Below are 19193 nucleotides of genomic sequence, written 5' to 3' on the forward strand. Positions count from 1 at the left end.
GATATGACCATTAAAAAAATGCACTAAAAAAATGGGGTCACCGAGCTTGTTTACGCGTCAGCAGGCTCTTAAAATGGGGCATTTTTACTGTTTTCGCGTTAAAAATTCGAATCACCTTCATACAGAATTAAGTCTTGGTTACTTCAAAGGCACACAATTTTAATTGGAAAATAAAGCTTCTTTTATTTACATAAGCAGTAAAGCTTCATTTAAGCCGACTTTGATTCCCTGGTTGTGGGAATAGTGCACTTTTTGGGACAGTTCCGTGGTTACCTTGAAGTCCTCGCCTTGGGTAAAATACACCCAGTACAGAACTGTTTTCCAAAAAAAATTCATGTTCTACTATCAAACTTTTTTTCTTCTTCAAATATGTTCTTTATCAGACTGTTCTTAGCAAATACCTGAAAAAAAAATCGGAGGTCACCGTGCTCGTTTGAGAGAAAAGGAGCATTTCTTTGGCTATCGGGTTTAGTTTGAGCGAAATCTCTTACGTTTTGTATGTGCACGTGCTCATGTGCGCGCGCTAATGACGCGAAAATCGTGCGCAGTAGGGATGCGCAATGCAATACTAAGGAATTACCTTAAGAAAAATTATAAGCGAAACCATCGTTTCGCTAATTAAATCATGTTACTTTTTGCCTTCTTGTTAACGTGGCCATGGTATGTTTGTCTTCTTTCATCCAAGTCATTAGGTCAATAAGGAGTGGACTAGAGAGAATGAAGAATAAGTTTAGCAGTTTATGAACTGGTGCGTGACTACGTACGGTAAAATTACCAAGCTCGTCCCCAGGGCGCTTTTTCCTGGCTTTGGAGGTGGTAAGCCAGGGAAAAGCGCCCTGGGGACGAGGTTGTAAAATTACAGCAACAGCGAAAACGAGTGGGAAATGGGGTAAATAAAAAAAAGCAAGGAAGGTAAAACAAAACTACGATTTATCAATAAAAAATAATTTTATTTCAACTAAATGAATTGCTCTTGTCGCCTTGCCGCATGCGACCTATTTAAAGTTGTCTAAAGCGGCGCGATGCTACATTTGCAATTTATCGAAAGCCAATCGGCGCTGGCTCAAATTACTAGCCCTCGTGAACCTTTTTTTACACATTATACATTTTACACATTATACACATTCACAGGCCCCTCATGGGTCATACAAAGAAAGCCAGTTTGACACAACCAATATTGAAAACAGTTTTCTCTGTAATTGACTAATTAATTCCAGTTTTCATAAATTCCCTACACTATTCTGCATCGACCCCCACGACCCCACGTTGCTCGTTTGCTAACACGAAGAACTCTTACAGACTTTCATCCTATTAAAAGCCCTTAATAATGATCACATATAGTACGATATCTTGTCATAATCAACATTGAGGAATATATTGCATTTGTTGCTTGCCGTTACGCTGTAATCCCTCTCCAATAACTTTCTCAGATGCATCCTATGTTCGACCCACACTGGCTCATTTCACGACCCTTCACAGTACCACATGACATAATCAATCGTTACTGGTTTCGTTTAGCGTTTACTGTAAACTCTTACACTACATCACCGTTCATCGAACGCCCTTCGCGTCCCCTTTTTTTCTTCCCTCATTGGCTCATTTCAAAACCCTTTACAATCTCTCTCATTATATTGCACGGTACCGTGACATAGTCAAACTGTCCACCTAGGTTCGTTTGGCATTACACCCCATCACCGTTCATCGAACGCCCCTCGCGTCCCCTTTTTTTCTACCCTCATTGGCTCATTTCAAAACCCTTTACAATCTCTCTCATTATATTGCACGGTACCGTGACATAGTCAATCTGTCCACCTAGTTTCGTTTGGCATTACACCCCATCACCGTTCATCGAACGCCCCTCGCGTCCCCTTTTTTTCTCCCCTCATTGGCTCATTTCAAAACCCTTTACAATCTCTCTCATTATATTGCACGGTACCGTGACATAGTCAATCTGTCCACCTAGTTTCGTTTGGCATTACACCCTATCACCGTTCATCGAACGCCCCTCGCGTCCCCTTTTTTTCTCCCCTCATTGGCTCATTTCAAAACCCTTTACAATCTCTCTCATTATATTGCACGGTACCGTGACATAGTCAATCTGTCCACCTAGTTTCGTTTGGCATTACACCCTATCACCGTTCATCGAACGCCCCTCGCGTCCCCTTTTTTTCTCCCCTCATTGGCTCATTTCAAAACCCTTTACAATCTCTCTCATTATATTGCACGGTACCGTGACATAGTCAATCTGTCCACCTAGGTTCGTTTGGCATTACACCCTATCACCGTTCATCGAACGCCCCTCGCGTCCCCTTTTTTTCTCCCCTCATTGGCTCATTTCAAAACCCTTTACAATCTCTCTCATTATATTGCACGGTACCGTGACATAGTCAAACTGTCCACCTAGGTTCGTTTGGCATTACACCCTATCACCGTTCATCGAACGCCCCTCGCGTCCCCTTTTTTTCTCCCCTCATTGGCTCATTTCAAAACCCTTTACAATCTCTCTCATTATATTGCACGGTACCGTGACATAGTCAAACTGTCCACCTAGGTTCGTTTGGCATTACACCCCATCACCGTTCATCGAACGCCCCTCGCGTCCCCTTTTTTTCTCCCCTCATTGGCTCATTTCAAAACCCTTTACAATCTCTCTCATTATATTGCACGGTACCGTGACATAGTCAAACTGTCCACCTAGGTTCGTTTGGCATTACACCCCATCACCGTTCATCGAACGCCCCTCGCGTCCCCTTTTTTTCTTCCCTCATTGGCTCATTTCAAAACCCTTTACAATCTCTCTCATTATATTGCACGGTACCGTGACATAGTCAAACTGTCCACCTAGGTTCGTTTGGCATTACACCCCATCACCGTTCATCGAACGCCCCTCGCGTCCCCTTTTTTCTCCCCTCATTGGCTCATTTCAAAACCTTTTACAATCTCTCTCATTATATTGCACGGTACCGTGACATAGTCAAACTGTCCACCTAGGTTCGTTTGGCATTACACCCCATCACCGTTCATCGAACGCCCCTCGCGTCCCCTTTTTTCTCCCCTCATTGGCTCATTTCAAAACCTTTTACAATCTCTCTCATTATATTGCACGGTACCGTGACATAGTCAAACTGTCCACCTAGGTTCGTTTGGCATTACACCCCATCACCGTTCATCGAACGCCCCTCGCGTCCCCTTTTTTTCTCCCCTCATTGGCTCATTTCAAAACCCTTTACAATCTCTCTCATTATATTGCACGGTACCGTGACATAGTCAAACTGTCCACCTAGGTTCGTTTGGCATTACACCCTATCACCGTTCATCGAACGCCCCTCGCGTCCCCTTTTTTCTCCCCTCATTGGCTCATTTCAAAACCCTTTACAATCTCTCTCATTATATTGCACGGTACCGTGACATAGTCAAACTGTCCACCTAGGTTCGTTTGGCATTACACCCCATCACCGTTCATCGAACGCCCCTCGCGTCCCCTTTTTTCTCCCCTCATTGGCTCATTTCAAAACCTTTTACAATCTCTCTCATTATATTGCACGGTACCGTGACACAGTCATTCTGTTTACCTAGTTTCGTTTGGCATTACACCCCATCACCGTTCATCGGACGCCTCTCGCGTCCCCTTTTTTCTACCCTCATTGGCTCATTTCAAAACCTTTTACAATCTTTTCCTCTTACGTCCTATCACCGAAACTCTTACATCCCATCACCGAAACGCACTCGAGTTTCCTTTGTTTTTCACTCGTTGACTCATTTTTCTTACTTTTACAAACTTGATTTCTGTAGAAAACGGTTGATTATGTCACGCTCATGTCTTTATGTTCATGCTCTAAACCCCTTTGCTGTTTGCTATATACCCCTTTCAACATTTTCCTACAGATTCGCCTACTTTCAAGCGCATTAAAACTGCAATATATCCGCAGTTGATAGAAAAATTATCCTAACCTTTTATATCTGATGGACACTAGTTTTCAACAAAAAATAGAAGACCCACACGCTATTAAAACAAGGATTGCTTGCAGACTCGAAAACAACTTTTTGTGTTGTTCCGCCGTTGTCATTAAAAAAAATAACTTGCGGTAGAAAATATATAAAATGTTGCATGTGTGAATTTTGTGATTTGAAGTTAGAAAGACCATCACAATTTCTAGAAGCAAAGCAAGCATTACAAAGGTAAGAAGCCTAAAAGAAGAGTTTTGAACAGGACTCGAATCCCGTTGACCGTGCGATAACAATGCACACAGCTCTGCCACTAAACTATTAAGCCATCTGAAAAGTTGGTCAACCCAAACTTGCACTGAAGAACTCAACCGTCTTAACCCTAGACGGCTTGATAGCTCAGTGTGAGAGCAAAGTGGAGCGTTATCGCAAGGTCATGCCTTCGCTTTCCGTTAAGGCCTGGAATCGTCATAGGTTTCTTTGCATCTGCTAAGAAAATAATTTTAAAAGTAAAATATATTCTTCGCATTCGAATTGGTTAAAAAAGGGTCAATTTTTTTTTTTCAAAAACTGCTTTGTCTCAGCAAAAACTTAATTTTAGACTCGCTTATTTTCCCCAAAAAATTCCTGGGAGCCGCCATCTTGAATAATTGTGACGTGTTGCGGTGACAATAGCGACCTACATATTGGAGTGCGAGAACGACTATGAACACGAGTTTTCTGTACTGATCACGCGCATTAGGTTTAAAGAACGGAAATTTTCGAAATACGCGTGCACAGAACTGTGAACTTGTACTCGTAGTCGCGCTCGTACTCCAATCTGAAGGTCTCTATTTACAAGGCAACCGTATCACATCATAATTATTCAAGATGGCGGCGACCCGGAAATTTGAACACACAAGAAAAGGAAAATGATAATTCAAATTCATTTATTTAGAACATAATTTTTTTGAAAAGTTTTCGAACATATTTTACTGTAAACATTATTTCATTTGGTTTTAAACAGTTTTTTTTTTAATTGTCCCGTTTAATTAATCGAGATGGTCATTCTAACTTCAAATCATCGACTCAAACAATTTACTTAGGTCACAACTATAAAAGAATTTGAAATTTTACAAGCGTGCAGGTCTCAATCTAATGAAAAAATAATTCGAAGAACTAAAATAGACAGTTAAAAAGCGAGTTTTGTAAATAAATATGAATTTGAAAAAATATGAAAGAATTTTGAAAACTGCTTCAATATGAAGTAAAATAAAGCTATAAAATTGACAGAAAGTGTTGTATTAGTGTATTATTTGGGATATAAGATTATGCTTTACAATATTGTATCCCACATTATATCCAAAAGTACGAACAAACTTGAAGAACTTGCTGGTTGTCTTCGGTTCAAAAAATGACTGTGTAACATGACCGGTGCGGAGCTTTTCTATTTCTTCTGAAAAACAATTTGTAGTATTAAATAAAATGTGTTAGCGTGACAGGTTCTTGAGGATCAAAATAGATCAAAATTCCGTGAAGTTGCAATATGTCTTTCGGATGGTCAATGAGTCTTGGATGTGATTCCAAAACCCCCAAATCTGACAGGAGTAGAAAGATTTTCCAGTTTGTAATAATTCCCATTAAAGGTCGCGTATATGACACCCCAGATTCAACTAAAGAAAATGGTCAACTTTTCTTTTTAAGAAACTCACAAAACCGGAAACTGCGTATCATTCCCATAAAGCAAAGCGGACAATCTTAACTTGACTTCCGGTATCATCACATTAAACAGTTTTTAATGTATTAGCGTGAAAGAGAACAATCCCACTGTTACATGAAAACTACTGACAGGATATTGTGTACGCAATTTTAGGCAATTTCAGCACTGTTCGAACGGTCATAGAATTAACTAAAATATCAAAATAACTGTTCAAAACTATAGAAGAACTCTAACAAAACAAAGGGAAGCCAAGAAGGGACATGGATGAACAAAACTGGAGAGGATTGAAATGGATTGAATTTGGGTAAATTTGTAAAACGTCGGCCCACCTTTTTTCAAATTTATATCAGTCTACATAAAAATGTCATTTACAAAGCTGGAAAATCATTCTCAGTTGTTATGTGGCCGTGATTTCGCAAATGAAAGACTCTTGCTTTGCCAATTTGACGTTTAGAGCTCATAATTAACAAAATTAAACAAAATTACCTAAAATAGCGTGACCTAGCCCCTTTAAGCCCCGCGTGTATTCAGTTGAACTAACTTCCAGGTTTTTACACTTTACATCTACGAGCTAGACGCCAACACCCGACAACCGAAAATAAAGTTAGATGCCTCGTGATGGAGATCCCATAGCGAAATAAGGACAAGACGCAAAGGGAGTTCTTGTTTTCTACTTGAAGATTTTAAATAGCGATCTCGTCAATATTCAATCTGTCTCTTTTTCAATTGAATCGCAATGACGGATCCACAAATTTTTCAGGGAGGTGGAAGATACGTTTGACCCCTTTCATAATTTTAAGCTGAAACAACCCCAACAAGGAGGTTGTGGCTAAACACCCAATCAACATCCCCCCTCCTCCCTTGGATTCATCTCTGAATTAGTAAAATTTTCTTAAATACTATGCATTGCAAACTCACCTCTCTGGGCGTCGATAGTGGTATCCTTCTGATATTGTTCGCTCTGGATATCATTTAATGCCTTTCTTGTTTTCTCAAGCTCTTTTTCTTGGACTTTTATCGCCAATTCTTTCTAATTATTTAAAAAAAAAACCACATGTTCTCAGTTTTCGTCTCTTCAAAAAGAATCACAAAATCACTCCCCCATTCTTTTGCGAAAATCTGCACGACTTGTTAGTAAAATACTAGAAAAGTCCGTTTGCAAAATATGCCTTCCTAATAATTGTATAACTTCTATCTTGTGCTGCCGACAAAATTGGATTAAAAAGTAAAACATTTGAAGCGTACGTTTTGATTCGGTGGATTTATAAACCAACCTCAAGCAATTTTTTCTCAAGAAGGTTTATCTTTTCCTGGAGTTGAACCTTCTCCTGCGTGATGTTTGAGGGCCTCAGCAATTCACTTATTTTCTCTTCTTTTATTTCCTTAACGTCAGATGCAAAGGTTGAATCTTCCATCGTGACACACACCCGAATTTCCAACTTAGTCATCTAGAAAATGATAAAAAAAAAACAAGATATAAAGTACTGTAAACGTAACAATTCGAATTAAGCCCTTATCAATCAAATTAAACATAATAATAATAAAGTATTCTCGTTTGTCTCAAGATGTGGTCACTTGTGATGTAGATCGCGACGTTTCGACTGCATACTGCTAGTCTTCATCAGTCGATGAAGTCGACTGGTTACGCGTCAATTTTTTAAGCAGGATGCTCCTTGCTGTTTCGGTGTGTTGTTCCCTTGGAGGTATCCCTGTTCATGTTGTTAGGGTGAAGTCTTATGTGAACCGCCGAGGGAACAACACACCGAAACAGCGAGGATCAAAATGCACCAATCACAGCTGCTGGAAACCAACCAATCACAGCGGAAAATCCTGCTTAAAAGGTGACGCGTAACCAGTCGACCTCATCGCCAGATGAAGATTAGCAGTATGCAGTCGAAACGTCGCGATCTACATCACAATGACCACATCGTGAGACAAACGAGAATACTTTTTTACTATTATTATTATTATTATTATTATTATTATTATACTACACCACGATGGATAACAGTAACCTTTTTTACAACAAATTTAGCACGTTAAGAACTATAATATTTCTTGTGCTCTTCATTGTCATCCTCAGGCTTTTTAAGTCACGAGGCCCCATTAGGGGGGGTCTGAGTATCCCGTATCCCATTAATTTTTGGCCAAAATATCCCGTACTCCCGTTAATTCTTATTTGATTCTTTTAAAAAATGATAACTTCGATATCCCAGAATCTTTTTAAAAATATCCCGTATCCCTTTAATTTTCCGCCCAAATATCCCGTATCCCTATAATTTTTTACCCAAATATCCCGTATCCCGATAACCCCTAATAGGGCCTCAGTCACGTAACGCGTAAAGTATGAAGATCAGCTCGAAAATATAAATAATATTCTTGAGCTGACCGAAAACTTTCTTTCAACGCTTTCACTACACTAAAAATACTAAAAACAATACACTCGGGCACATTACTGTCATACTCTCCGCTCACTTCTGGTATATCCAAGCTTTACAGCTAAGCGGTCTTAAAACACTCAAACAGAATTAAGACCCTCTTTTTTCTCTACTTCCATTTCTTTCTTCTTTGAATAAGAGCACTGGGCATTAGATAATAAAGACAGCCTCAGCGCATGCCAAAGGAGTTGTGAATGCAGGTAAGTTTTAAAATTTAAAAAGGAACTAAAAAGACGTCCACTACAATGAACAAAATTATCCGTCAATAGACACTGATTAAAAACTCTCGGGAAATGTTAAAGATGACTTGTATGTTACGCAAAAACAATACTGTTACCTCTATCAAACTGTCAGATATGGCTTTCTCTATCAAATTATCCGCGTATCTAGCGATAAACAAAATAAAGAGCATGTGACCTCGATGAAGAGTGCATTTCAGAAAGTCCGCTTTTGATAGCTTTACAGAATGGTATGACCAGGAATTAAAATCAGCTATAAAGCAAATTCTTCATCCTCATAGATGCATAGAAACCTCTTTTATTTTAACTGTTTCACTACTCACTTCTCGATTTCCTTTTCACGTTCTTCGGCCACCTATCAAGCAATCACAAATCGAGCAATGAGAAAACAAAGACGTAACAATCAAAATTTAAGGTCTAAAAAACTTGCGTACGATCGAACTGCAGACCCGATCGCAGTTTGATTCTCTTTGTTCTGTTACGACGCAGCTTCTAATCCATTTTAATCTTCTCAACAAGTGGAACAAATTCTGGAGGTGGGGCAAACAATTACGGTTATCTCTCTTCTTCCCATCAGAAATTCTCGCAATTATTGATAGCCAACAAAGTACTTCACAAGTGTCGGACTGAAATTGTGGAGCAACCTTGGTTTGTGGGGAATATTGACTGAAAAATACACTCGAGCAAAGTCATACTGTCCGCTCAGTCATTTCTGGTACATGTATATCCAAGCTTTACAGCTACGCGGTCTAGCACACTTAAACAAAATTGGGACACTACTTTTCCTTGATTTCCATTTCTTTCGTCTTTGAATAAGAGGTCTGGGCAATAGATAATGTAAGAAGCTTCAGCCAACCAAATAAGCAGTTCAAATTGCAGAACCGGTTTTAAATTTAAAAAGAAAAAGAGAGGTGTCCATCATACAATGAACAAAATCATATCCGTCAATACACACTGATTTAAAAAGAGACTCTCGTGAAATGTTAAAGTTGACTTCTATGTTACGCAAAAACAATAGTTTTACCTCTATCAAACTGTCAGTCACGGTTTTATCCACCAAATCTTGGGCGTATCTAGCAATAAACAAAATAGGCCATCACTTTTCCCTCAGCAAATTCTTTGCGGTACTTACAATAATTTGAGAGATGATTACCTGTTAAATTTCAGCGTAGCATTTTTACTCGCACCACTAGTCTCTATTAAAACTCATTTAACTTAAATTAACTAAATTTACAATATTTGCTATTGCTCTTTTATAGATCACATTGGATAGTTCAGTCTCGGTTACACCGTCTTTTATTGTATCTGTATCTGACTAGTCAAAGACTATTAAATAAATAGGTTACACATCAAGCAATTTTGACATATTTGAAAACATCATGACTCGTGCACGTAAATCATTATCTGTTTCAATACTCACTTCTCGATTTCCTTTTCACGTTCTTCAGCCACCTATAAATGAAACACAAATTGACCAATGAGAGAACAAGAACACAACAATCAAAATTTAAGGTCTAAAAAACCTGCGTACGATCGAACTGCAGACCCGATGGCAGTTTGATTTTCTTTCTTCTGTTACCACGCATATACTAATTCATTTAGTTCTTCTTAACAAACGGAACAGATGCTGGATGTGGGGAAAACAAATACGGTAATCTCTCTTCTTGATATCAGAAATTCTCGCCTAACGAGTTGTGCATGCAAGCAGGGTTTCAAAGAGGCGTCCATTACAATGAACAAAATTATCCGTCAATATCGACACTGAATTTTTAAAAACATCTCTCCTGAAATGTTAAAGTTCACTTCTATGTTACGCGAAAAACGAAGTGTTACCTCGATCAAACTGTCAGTTATGGCTTTGTCCACCAAATCTTGCACGTAACTAGCAATAAAGAACATAAAGAGCATGTGACCTCAGTGGAGACTGCGGGGATGAATGTCCGCTTTTGATAGTTTTAAGAAATGGTATGATCACGAATTTAAATCAGTTAAAGAAGGGGCTCTTTATCCTCATAGGTGAGGAGAAAGTTATTTATATTATCTGTTGCACCACTCACTTTTCGATTTTTTTCTCACGTTCTTCAGCCACCTATAAATGAAACAAATTTGAGCAATGAGAAAACAAAGACGCAACAATCAAAATTAAAGGTCTAAAAACAAGCGTACGATCGAACTGCAAACCCGATCGCAGTTTGATTTTCTTTCTTCTGTTACCACGCAGGTTCTAATTCATTTAGTTTTTCTTAACAAACGGGACACATGCTGAATGTAGGGAAAAAAAAAAAAGTTAATCTCTCTTCTTGATATCAGAAATTCTCGCCCAACGAGTTCTGCATGCAAGCAGGGTTTCAAAGAGGCGTCCATTACAATGAACAAAATTATCCGTCAATATAGACACTGAATTTTAAAAAAAATCTCTCCTGAAATGTTAAAGCTCACTTTTATGTTACGAAAAAACAAAAGTGTTACCTCGATCAAACTGTCAGTTATGGCTTTCTCCACCAATTCTTGCGCGTAACTAGCAATAAACAAAATAAAGAGCATGTGACCTCAGTGGAGATTGCAGGGATGAATGTCCCCTTTTGATAGTTTTAAGAAATGGTATGATCACGAATTTAAATCAGTCAAAGAAGGGGCTCTTTATCCTCATAGGTGAGGAGAAAGTTATTTATATTATCTGTTGCACCACTCACTTTTCGATTTCCTTTTTACGTTCTTCAGCCACCTATAAATGAAACAAATTTGAGCAATGAGAAAACAAAGACGCAACAATCAAAATTAAAGGTCTAAAAACCTGCGTACGATCGAACTGCAGACCCGATCGCAGTTTGATTTTCTTTCTTCTGTTACCACGCAGGTTCTAATTCATTTGGTTCTTCTTAACAAACGGAACACTTGCTGAATGTAGGAAAAACAAATACGGTAATATCTCTTCTTGATATCAGAAATTCTCGCCCAACGAGTTCTGCATGTAAGCAGGGTTTCAAAGAGGCGTCTATTACAATGAACAAACTTATCCGTCAATATAGACACTGAATTTAAAAAAAAATCTCTCCTGAAATGTTAAAGCTCACTTCTATTTTACGCCAAAACAAAAGTGTTACCTCGATCAAACTGTCAGTTATGGCTTTCTCCACCAATTCTTGCGCGTAACTAGCAATAAACAAAATAAAGAGCATGTGACTACAGTGGAGAGGGCAGGGAAGAAACTTCCCTTTTGATAGTTTTAAGAAATGGTATCATCGGGAATTTAAATCAGTTACAGAAGACGCTCTTTATCCTCATAGGTGAAGAGAAAATTATTTTATATTATCTGTTGCACCACTCACTTTTCGATTTCCTTTTTACGTTCTTCGGCCACCTATAAATCAAACACAAATTGAGCAATGAGAAAACAAAGAGGCAACAATCAAAACTTAAGGTCTAAACAACCTGCGTACGATCGAACTGCAGACCCGATCGCAGTTTGATTCTCTTTGTTCTGTTACGACGGAGCTTTTAATCCATTTTAATCTTCTCAACAAGTGGAACAAATTCTGGAGGTGGGGGAAACAATTACGGTTATCTCTCTTCTTCCCATCAGAAATTCTCGCAATTATTGATAGCCAACAAAGTATTTGACAAGTGTCGGACTGAAATTGTGGAGCAACCTTGGTTTGTGGGGAATATTGACTGAAAAATACACTCGAGCAAAGTCATACTGTCCGCTCAGTCATTTCTGGTACATGTATATCCAAGCTTTACAGCTACGCGGTCTAGCACACTTAAACACAATTGGGACACTACTTTTCCTTGATTTCCATTTCTTTCGTCTTTGAATAAGAGGTCTGGGCAATAGATAATGTAAGAAGCTTCACCCAACCAAATAAGCAGTTCAAATTGCAGAACCGGTTTTAAATTCAAAAAGAAAAAGAGAGGTGTCAATCATACAATGAACAAAATCATATCCGTCAATACACAGTGATTTAAAAAGAGACTCTCGTGAAATGTTAAAGTTGACTTCTATGTTACGCAAAAACAATAGTTTCACCTCTATCAAACTGTCAGTCACGGTTTTATCCACCAAATCTTGGGCGTATCTAGCAATAAACAAAATAGGCCATCACTTTTCCCTCAGCAAATTCTTTGCGGTACTTACAATAATTTGAGAGATGATTACCTGTTAAATTTCAGCGTAGCATTTTTACTCGCACCACTAGTCTCTATTAAAACTCATTTAACTTAAATTAACTAAATTTACAATATTTGCTATTTCTCTTTTATAGATCGCATTGGATAGTTCAGTCTCGGTTACATCGTCTTTTATTGTATCTGTATCTGACTAGTCAAAGACTATTACATAAATAGGTTACACATCAAGCATTTTTGACAAATTTGAAAACATCATGACTCGTGCACGTAAATCCTTATCTGTTTCAATACTCACTTCTCGATTTCCTTTTCACGTTCTTCAGCCACCTATAAATGAAACACAAATTGACCAATGAGAGAACAAGAACGCAACAATCAAAATTTTAGGTCTAAAAAACCTGCGTACGATCGAACTGCAGACCCGATCGCAGTTTGATTTTCTTCCTTCTGTTACCCCGCAGGTTCTAATTCATTTAGTTCTTCTTAACAAACGGAACACATGCTGGATGTGGGGAAAGCAAATACGGTAATCTCTCTTCTTGATATCAGAAATTGTCGCCCAAGGAGTTGTGAATGCAGGCAGGGTTTCAAAGAGGCGTCCATTACAATGAACAAAATTATCCGTCAATATCGACACTGATTTTTAAAAACATCTCTCCTGAAATGTTAAAGTTCACTTCTATATTACGCGAAAACAAAAGTGTTACCTCGATCAAACTGTCAGTTATGGCTTTCTCCACCAATTCTTGCGCGTAACTAGCAATAAACAAAATAAAGAGCATGTGACCTCAGTGGAGATTGCAGGGATGAATGTCCCCTTTTGATAGTTTTAAGAAATGGTATGATCACGAATTTAAATCAGTCAAAGAAGGGGCTCTTTATCCTCATAGGTGAGGAGAAAGTTATTTATATTATCTGTTGCACCACTCACTTTTCGATTTCCTTTTTACGTTCTTCAGCCACCTATAAATGAAACAAATTTGAGCAATGAGAAAACAAAGACGCAACAATCAAAATTAAAGGTCTAAAAACCTGCGTACGATCGAACTGCAGACCCGATCGCAGTTTGATTTTCTTTCTTCTGTTACCACGCAGGTTCTAATTCATTTGGTTCTTCTTAACAAACGGAACACTTGCTGAATGTAGGAAAAACAAATACGGTAATATCTCTTCTTGATATCAGAAATTCTCGCCCAACGAGTTCTGCATGTAAGCAGGGTTTCAAAGAGGCGTCTATTACAATGAACAAACTTATCCGTCAATATAGACACTGAATTTAAAAAAAAATCTCTCCTGAAATGTTAAAGCTCACTTCTATTTTACGCCAAAACAAAAGTGTTACCTCGATCAAACTGTCAGTTATGGCTTTCTCCACCAATTCTTGCGCGTAACTAGCAATAAACAAAATAAAGAGCATGTGACTACAGTGGAGAGGGCAGGGAAGAAACTTCCCTTTTGATAGTTTTAAGAAATGGTATCATCGGGAATTTAAATCAGTTACAGAAGACGCTCTTTATCCTCATAGGTGAAGAGAAAATTATTTTATATTATCTGTTGCACCACTCACTTTTCGATTTCCTTTTTACGTTCTTCGGCCACCTATAAATCAAACACAAATTGAGCAATGAGAAAACAAAGAGGCAACAATCAAAACTTAAGGTCTAAACAACCTGCGTACGATCGAACTGCAGACCCGATCGCAGTTTGATTCTCTTTGTTCTGTTACGACGGAGCTTTTAATCCATTTAATCTTCTCAACAAGTGGAACAAATTCTGGAGGTGGGGGAAACAATTACGGTTATCTCTCTTCTTCCCATCAGAAATTCTCGCAATTATTGATAGCCAACAAAGTATTTGACAAGTGTCGGACTGAAATTGTGGAGCAACCTTGGTTTGTGGGGAATATTGACTGAAAAATACACTCGAGCAAAGTCATACTGTCCGCTCAGTCATTTCTGGTACATGTATATCCAAGCTTTACAGCTACGCGGTCTAGCACACTTAAACACAATTGGGACACTACTTTTCCTTGATTTCCATTTCTTTCGTCTTTGAATAAGAGGTCTGGGCAATAGATAATGTAAGAAGCTTCACCCAACCAAATAAGCAGTTCAAATTGCAGAACCGGTTTTAAATTCAAAAAGAAAAAGAGAGGTGTCAATCATACAATGAACAAAATCATATCCGTCAATACACAGTGATTTAAAAAGAGACTCTCGTGAAATGTTAAAGTTGACTTCTATGTTACGCAAAAACAATAGTTTCACCTCTATCAAACTGTCAGTCACGGTTTTATCCACCAAATCTTGGGCGTATCTAGCAATAAACAAAATAGGCCATCACTTTTCCCTCAGCAAATTCTTTGCGGTACTTACAATAATTTGAGAGATGATTACCTGTTAAATTTCAGCGTAGCATTTTTACTCGCACCACTAGTCTCTATTAAAACTCATTTAACTTAAATTAACTAAATTTACAATATTTGCTATTTCTCTTTTATAGATCGCATTGGATAGTTCAGTCTCGGTTACATCGTCTTTTATTGTATCTGTATCTGACTAGTCAAAGACTATTACATAAATAGGTTACACATCAAGCAATTTTGACAAATTTGAAAACATCATGACTCGTGCACGTAAATCCTTATCTGTTTCAATACTCACTTCTCGATTTCCTTTTCACGTTCTTCAGCCACCTATAAATGAAACACAAATTGACCAATGAGAGAACAAGAACGCAACAATCAAAATTTTAGGTCTAAAAAACCTGCGTACGATCGAACTGCAGACCCGATCGCAGTTTGATTTTCTTCCTTCTGTTACCCCGCAGGTTCTAATTCATTTAGTTCTTCTTAACAAACGGAACACATGCTGGATGTGGGGAAAGCAAATACGGTAATCTCTCTTCTTGATATCAGAAATTGTCGCCCAAGGAGTTGTGAATGCAGGCAGGGTTTCAAAGAGGCGTCCATTACAATGAACAAAATTATCCGTCAATATCGACACTGATTTTTAAAAACATCTCTCCTGAAATGTTAAAGTTCACTTCTATATTACGCGAAAACAAAGGTGTTACCTCGATCAAACTGTCAGTTATGGCTTTGTCCACCAATTCTTGGGCGTAACTAGCAATGAACAAAATAAAGAGCATGTGACATCAGTGGAGACTACAGAGATGAATGTCCCCTTTTGATAAATTTAAGAAATGGTATGATCACGAATTTAAATCAGTTAAAGAAGGGGCTCTTTATCCTCATAGGTGAAGAGAAAGTTATTTATAATATCTATTGCACCACTCACTTTTCGATTTCCTTTTCACGTTCTTCTGCCACCTATAAATGAAACAAATTTCAGCAATGAGAAAACAAAGACGCAACAATCAAAATTAAAGGTCTAAACAACCTGCGTACGATCGAACTACAGACCCGATCGCAGTTTGATTTTCTTTCTTCTGTTACCACCCAGGTTCTAATTAATTTAGTTCTTCTTAACAAACGGAACACATGCTAAATGTAGGGAAAACAAATACGGTAATCTCTCTTCTTGATCTCAGAAATTCTCGCCCAACGAGTTGTGCATGCAAGCAGAAGTTTCAAGTGAAGCTATGATCAAAGATTCAAAGAGGCGTCCATTACAATGAACAAAATTATCCGTCAATATCGACACTGAATTTAAAAAAAATCTCTCCTGAAATGTTAAAGTTCACTTTTATGTTACGCCAAGACAAAAGTGTTACCTCGATCAAACTGTCAGTTATGGCCTTCTCCACCAATTCTTGCGCGTAACTAGCAATAAAGAAAATAAAGAGCATGTGACTACAGTTGAGAGGGCAGGGAAGAAACTCCCCTTTTGATAGCTTTAAGAAATGGTATGATCGGGAATTTAAATCAGTTACAGAAGACGCTCTTTATCGTCATAGGTGAAGAGAAAATTATTTTATATTATCTGTTGCACCACTCACTTTTCGATTTCCTTTTTACGTTCTTCAGCCACCTATAAATCAAAAACAAATTGAGCAATGAGAAAACAAAGAGGCAACAATCAAAACTTAAGGTCTAAACAACCTGTGTACGATCGAACTGCAGACCCGATCGCAGTTTGACTCTCTTTGTTCTCTTACGACGGAGCTTCTAATCCATTTTCTTCTTCTCAACAAGTGGAAAAGATTCTGGAGGTGGGGGAAACAATTACGGTTATGTTTCTTCTTCCCATCAGAAATTCTCGTAATTATTGATAGCCAACAAAGTATTTGACAAGTATCGGACTGAAATTGTGGAGCAACCTGGTTTGTGGGGAATATTGACTGAAAAATACACTCGATCAAAGTCATACTGTCCGCTCAGTCATTTCTGGTACATGTACATCCCAGCTTTGCAGCTACGCGGTCTACCACACTAAAACACAATTGGGAAATTACTTTTCCTTTATTTCCATTTTTTCCTCTTTGAATAAGAGCTCTGGGTATTAGTTAATGTAAGAAGCTTCAGCCAACCGAATAAGCACTTCAAATTGCAGAACCGGTTTTAAATTTAAAGAGAAAAAGAGAGGTGTCCATTATCAGTGAAAAAAATCATATCCGTCAATACACACTGATTTACAAAGAGACTCTCGTGAAATGTTAAAGTTGACTTCTATGTTACGCGAAAACAATAGTCTTACCTCTATCAAACTGTCAGTCACGGTTTTATCCACCAAATCTTGGGCGTATCTAGCAATAAACAAAATAGGCCATCACTTTTCCCGCAGCAAATTCTTTGCGGTACTTAGAATAATTTGAGAGATGATTACCTTTCAAATTTAAGGGTATAGCATTTTTACACACACCACTAGTCTCTATTAAAACTCATTTAACTTAAATTTACTAAATTTACAATATTTACTATTGCTCTTTTATAGATCGCATTGGATAGTTCAGTCTCGGTTACATCGTCTATTATTGTATCTGTATCTGACTGGTCAAAGACTATTACATAAATAGGTTATAGAACAAGCAATTTTAACAAATTTGAAAACATCATGACTCGTGCACGTAAATCATTATCTGTTTCACTACTCACTTCTCGATTTCCTTTTCACGTTCTTCAGCCACCTATAAATGAAACACAAATTGACCAATGAGAGAACAAGAACGCAACAATCACAATTTAAGGTCTAAAAAACCTGCGTACGATCGAACTGCAGACCCGATCGCAGTTTGATTTTCTTTCTTCTGTTACCACGCAGGTTCTAATTCATTTAGTTCTTCTTAACAAACGGAACACATGCTGAATGTAGGGAAAACAAATATGGTAATCTCTCTTCTTGATATCACAAATTCTCGCCCATCGAGTTGTGCATGCAAGCAGGGTTTCAAAGAGGCGTCCATTACAATGAACAAAATTATTCGTCAATATAGACACTGAATTTTAAAAAAAATCTCTCCTGAAATGTTAAGCGCTCACTTCTATGTTACGCAAAAACAAAAGTGTTACCTCGATCAAACTGTCAATTATGGCTTTCTCCACCAATTCTTGCGCGTAACTAGCAATAAACAAAATAAAGAGCATGTGACTACAGTGGAGAGGGCAGGGAAGAAACTTCCCTTTTGATAGTTTTAAGAAATGGTATCATCGGGAATTTAAATCAGTTACAGAAGACGCTCTTTATCCTCATAGGTGAAGAGGAAATTATTTTATATTATCTGTTGCACAACTCACTTTTCGATTTCCTTTTTACGTTCTTCGGCCACCTATAAATCAAACACAAATTGAGCAATGAGAAAACAAAGAGGCAACAATCAAAACTTAAGGTCTAAACAACCTGCGTTCGATCGAACTGCAGACCCGATCGCAGTTTGATTTTCTTTGTTCTGTTACGACGGAGCTTCTAATCCACTTTCTTCTTCTCAACAAGTGGAACAAATTCTGGAGGTGGGGGAAACAATTACGGTTATCTCTCTTCTTCCCATCAGAAATTCTCGTAATTATTGATAGCCAACAAAGTATTTGACAAGTGTCGGACTGAAATTCTGGAGCAACCTTGGTTTGTGGGGAATATTGACTGAAAAATACACTCGATCAAAGTCATACTGTCCGCTCAGTCATTTCTGGTACATGTATATCCAAGCTTTACAGCTACGCGGTCTACCACACTAAAACACAATTGGGACACTACTTTTCTTTTATTTCCATTTCTTTCTCCTTTGAATAAGAGCTTTGGGTATTGGATAATGTAACAAGCTTCAGCCAACCAAATAAGCAGTTCAAATTGCAGAACCGGTTTTAAATTGAAAAAGAAAAAGAAAGGTGTCCATTATACAATGAACAAAATCATATCCGTCAATACACACTGATTTAAAAAGAGACTCTCGTGAAATGTTAAAGTTGACTTCTATGTTACGCGAAAACAATAGTGTTACCTCTATCAAACTGTCAGTCACGGTTTTATCCACCAAATCTTGAGCGTATCTAGCAATAAACAAAATAGGCCATCACTTTTCCCGCAGCAAATTCTTTGTGGTACTTAGAATAATTTGAGAGATGATTACCTGTTAAATTTAAGCGTAGCATTTTTACTCGCTCCGCTACTCTCTATTAAAACTCATTTAGATTAAGTTTACAAAATTTACGATATTTGCTATTGCTCTTTTATAGTTCGCATTGGATAGTTCAGTCTCGGTTATATCGTCTTTTATTGTATCTCTATCTGACTTGTCAAACACTATTACATAATTATAGTTCACCACTAAATTTTATCCGATTCT

The 19193-nt window shown here is 37.9% G+C and overlaps 1 protein-coding gene across 1 annotated transcript in view; it reads right to left on the minus strand.

Moving 5' to 3' along the window:
- Window positions 1-5074: 5074 nt before the first annotated feature.
- LOC138008496 (uncharacterized) overlaps window positions 5075-19193 on the minus strand; it is a 31093-nt gene continuing 16974 nt past the window's right edge. Inside the window, exons 36-63 of the mRNA XM_068855817.1 lie at window positions 18849-18897; window positions 18148-18179; window positions 17923-17971; window positions 17509-17540; window positions 17111-17159; window positions 16413-16444; window positions 16188-16236; window positions 15752-15783; window positions 15528-15576; window positions 15116-15147; window positions 14720-14768; window positions 14020-14051; window positions 13795-13843; window positions 13384-13415; window positions 13160-13208; window positions 12748-12779; window positions 12352-12400; window positions 11651-11682; window positions 11426-11474; window positions 11015-11046; window positions 10791-10839; window positions 10379-10410; window positions 10155-10203; window positions 9742-9773; window positions 8420-8468; window positions 6919-7092; window positions 6563-6674; window positions 5075-5079 (exon numbers count right to left, since the gene is read on the minus strand). Coding sequence (XP_068711918.1) covers window positions 5075-5079; window positions 6563-6674; window positions 6919-7092; window positions 8420-8468; window positions 9742-9773; window positions 10155-10203; window positions 10379-10410; window positions 10791-10839; window positions 11015-11046; window positions 11426-11474; window positions 11651-11682; window positions 12352-12400; window positions 12748-12779; window positions 13160-13208; window positions 13384-13415; window positions 13795-13843; window positions 14020-14051; window positions 14720-14768; window positions 15116-15147; window positions 15528-15576; window positions 15752-15783; window positions 16188-16236; window positions 16413-16444; window positions 17111-17159; window positions 17509-17540; window positions 17923-17971; window positions 18148-18179; window positions 18849-18897 — 1312 coding nt within the window. The remainder of the gene's footprint in view (window positions 5080-6562; window positions 6675-6918; window positions 7093-8419; window positions 8469-9741; window positions 9774-10154; window positions 10204-10378; window positions 10411-10790; window positions 10840-11014; window positions 11047-11425; window positions 11475-11650; window positions 11683-12351; window positions 12401-12747; window positions 12780-13159; window positions 13209-13383; window positions 13416-13794; window positions 13844-14019; window positions 14052-14719; window positions 14769-15115; window positions 15148-15527; window positions 15577-15751; window positions 15784-16187; window positions 16237-16412; window positions 16445-17110; window positions 17160-17508; window positions 17541-17922; window positions 17972-18147; window positions 18180-18848; window positions 18898-19193) is intronic.

The sequence above is a fragment of the Montipora foliosa genome, chromosome 1, assembly GCF_036669935.1.
Source record: "Montipora foliosa isolate CH-2021 chromosome 1, ASM3666993v2, whole genome shotgun sequence".
In the NCBI taxonomy this organism is placed as follows: domain Eukaryota; kingdom Metazoa; phylum Cnidaria; class Anthozoa; order Scleractinia; family Acroporidae; genus Montipora; species Montipora foliosa.